Source organism: Ornithodoros turicata, unplaced genomic scaffold, assembly GCF_037126465.1.
Source record: "Ornithodoros turicata isolate Travis unplaced genomic scaffold, ASM3712646v1 Chromosome24, whole genome shotgun sequence".
Classification (NCBI taxonomy): Eukaryota; Metazoa; Arthropoda; class Arachnida; order Ixodida; family Argasidae; genus Ornithodoros; species Ornithodoros turicata.
This window is the reverse complement of record NW_026999345.1, coordinates 64529-67798: the sequence shown is the minus strand read 5'-3', so window position 1 is coordinate 67798 and position 3270 is coordinate 64529. Positions and strand designations below refer to the sequence as shown.

The window sequence follows — 3270 nt, the reverse complement described above, 5'->3', positions numbered from 1 at the left end:
TATTAAAAAGGGTGTAACATAGTTACAAATGAAACCTATATTGACATTGAATACGGTTAAAGATACAATGTCATGATCGTTGAGTATATGGTCCCATCTTGGGGTGTAAATTAGGAAACTGTAACCGGAGTTTGAGACTGGCCCCGTCAACCCGAAGTTATAGACCGCGACTTCACACTAATCGAGCTCAAGGCGGCGTCGATGCTTGTGAACGCCGACGTCCTCGGGACCCGATAAAATCACCTATGCTGCACTGCGAAACCTTGACGGGCGGCTACTCCAAGCTCTCCTTCATGTTGTAGCAGCCCCAGCGCTGCCACCATCGTCATCCAGTTTCACGCGCGGGCATAACCCGCGTAGAATAAAATCAGTTGGGCTCCTGCCAGCAAACCAACCGGTTGTCTCTTGCTTGAGTCCAACATTTGGTGACCCGGAGAGTTCCTTTCTGGAAATTCGGCCCGTGCCCCGCCATGTCACTCGGCGACCGTCAATCTGCTCCGGCCCCTTCACCGCCGCCTTCATTGGCCGCTGTCGCCGTGAAGCTACCACCGTTCTTCGACCGCAATCCTTCGGTATGGTTCTTACAGGCCGAAGCTCAATTCCACCTTGCCGGCACAACTTCCCAACTTACCAAATTTTATCATGTGATGTCAGCCCTTACCCCATCTGCGGCAGACGAAGTCTATGACATCCTGACGAATCCATCCCCCACTACACCTTTCGATCAACTCAAGCAGGCCCTTCTGTAGAGAACGTCTTCCAGCCGTTCCCGTCTGCAGCAACTGCTCTCACAAGAGGAGCTTGGCCGCCCCTCTCAGTTGCTACGGCGTATGCGGCAATTGCTGGGCGACAATTCTGCTTCCCTGGATGACACCATTCTTCGTGAACGTTTTCTCCAGAGGCTTCCACAAAACGTGGAAATGGTCCTAGCCACTGCGGCAGACATGTCCCTCGACCAGCTGGCAACGCTTGCCGACGCCGTTGTCGAAGTTGCAAGCCCAACATTGTCCGCGGTGTCCTCCCACCAGCCTGCTTCGGAACCCGCGCCGTCGCAATCGCGCTCGCACCCACAAACCACCATCGAGGACCTCTGCCACGAGTTACGTACTCTTGCGTCGCTCATAACCGCCTCCCATGCGCCTTCTACATCACGACGCGATTCCAGCCGGCGACGTCAGGGTCGAGCTAACCACAGTCCAGACGTTCCCGTTCCCGGTCAGCCACCAGAGACCAGAGCCCCTCCATTTGCTGGTACCATCGTCGATTCGGTGCCGAGGCACACCATTGCCTCCTTCCTTGCTCATGGCACCAGGGAAACCAACCAGCGGATCATTGATGGCGACCAATGGTCCAAGCATTTCTCCTGGTCGCCTATTCTACGTCCGCGAACAAGCGTCAGCTCACCGTTATTTAATTGATACTGGGGCTGAGGTGAGCGTGATCCCCGCGAGCCGCTGCGACAGGCGGCAACAACCTCTCTACTCCCTCACAGCCATGAACGGATCGAAAATCCCGGTTTATGCCTAGCGGTCGCTGACGCTCAATCTCGGCCTCCGACGAGCCTTCCAGTGGATCTTCCTGGTAGCTGACGTCTCTCAGCCAATTATTGGCGCAGATTTTCTGACCTATTTCCACGTCCTAGTGGATATGCGTCGTCGAAAGCTCATCGACTCATCCACGAGCCTCACCATCTCGGGCATTCGATCTTCCTTCCCATCATTACAAATCGCCTTCTACCAGGACGCCAGCAACCCCTTACTCGCCATATTGAAAGACTTTCCTGAACTCACTCGTCCGCCTGACTGGTGCCAGCCGGTAAAGTATAATGTGGTCCACCACATTGTAACCAAGGGTCACCCGGTCTTCACACACCCACGCCGTCTTCCTCCAGAGAAACTCAATATCGCGCGTGAAGAGTTCACCCACATGCTGGAAATGGGAATAATCCGCCCATCTTCCAGCAGTTGGGCATCCGCGCTGCACGTGGTGCCGAAGAAGACCGGCGACTGGCGCCCTTGCGGAGATTATAGAGCCTTAAACCTCGTCACAATCCCGGACCAGTACCCCATCCCTCATGTGCACGATTTTACTGCCAGCCTCCACGGCGCTACCACCTTATCCAAGCTGGACCTGGTGCGTGCGTACCACCAAATACCTGTTGCCGAAGCGGACATACCAAAGACCGCCATAACGACGTCATTTGGGTTATTCAAATTCCTTCGAATGCCCTTTGGTCTCCGGAACGCTTCCCAATCGTTCCAGCGATTCATTGATTCTGTTATTCGCGGCCTCCCGGATGTACTAGCTTACATCGATGACATATTCGTGGCTAGTCCATCACCCGAGCAGCATGCCGCCGATCTGCGCCAGCTTTTCTCCCGCCTTTCCGACTTCGGCATAATAATCAACGTCAACAAGACTGAATTCGGCGTTTGCTCCTTGGATTTTCTAGGCCATCATATCTCTTCACCGGCATTTCTCCCCTTCCTTCTTAAGTCCGAGCCATCACCGACCTCCCGAAACCTCGCAACAACCACCAACTCCGCACCTTCTTGGGATTAACCAACTTTTATCGGCGTTTCATCCCTCATTGTGCCGAGATCCTGCGCCCGCTCGAGCTCTTTGTCTCCCAAGAGCAATCCTTCCAAATCTCTGCTCTGGACAGCAGAAGCCTCGGCAACGTTTTGCAAGATCAAAGAAGCGCTGGCCCAAGCTACCTTAATTCCCCACCCAAGACCAGGTGCCCCAACATCCTTAAAGGTCGACGCCTCCTCAACTGCTGTCGCCTTTCTCGAGGGCCGGACCTTTTCGACCTACACGGACCATAAGCCGCTGGTTTATGCGTTCCCGTCCTCGGGTGCTAATTATCGGGTGCGTCACGTGAGCAGCGTCATCTCGCGTCTGTGCCGAAGTTTTCAAGAGATATTCGCCACGTCTCCGGCCACCTCAATCCCGTCGCAGACGCCCTGAGTCGCGTAGACATTTCAGCCATCTCCTCCTCAGCGGTCTCCCCGGAACGACTGGCCGAACTTCAGTCTACCGACGAGGAAATAGACTCCTTCCGCACGTCTCCTTCCACCGGCCTTCGCCTAGAAGACGTGCTCATCCCCGGCTCCCGCAGCACGTTGTGCTGCGATATGTCATCCGGCACTCCTCGTCCATTCTTACCCCAGTCCGTACGCCGTCAAATGTTCGACCACCTTCACTCCACTGCACACCCTGGCATCCGGGCCCCACAGCAGCATGTCGCCGCCCGCTACGTATGGCCTG

At 55.2% G+C, this 3270-nt stretch overlaps 1 protein-coding gene across 1 annotated transcript; it reads left to right on the top strand.

Annotated features, from left to right (window-relative positions):
- Positions 1–470: 470 nt before the first annotated feature.
- On the top strand, positions 471–2562 carry LOC135373358 (uncharacterized protein K02A2.6-like). The gene is made up of 3 exons (XM_064606572.1): positions 471–572; positions 780–1394; positions 1528–2562. The coding sequence occupies exons 1-3, from the start codon at positions 471–473 to the stop codon at positions 2560–2562; spliced, it is 1752 nt and encodes a 583-aa protein (XP_064462642.1).
- The last annotated feature ends 708 nt before the right edge of the window (positions 2563–3270 follow it).

Excerpts from the sequence above, each read along its gene's own strand:
- LOC135373358 (XM_064606572.1), top strand. The coding sequence starts at position 471 with ATGTCACTCGGCGACCGTCAATCTGCTCCGGCCCCTTCACCGCCGCCT. Across the intron at positions 573-779 it reads TCTTCGACCGCAATCCTTCG|CAACTGCTCTCACAAGAGGA; the intron begins GTATGGTTCTTA and ends TCCCGTCTGCAG. Across the intron at positions 1,395-1,527 it reads TTCTACGTCCGCGAACAAGC|CGGTCGCTGACGCTCAATCT; the intron begins GTCAGCTCACCG and ends GTTTATGCCTAG.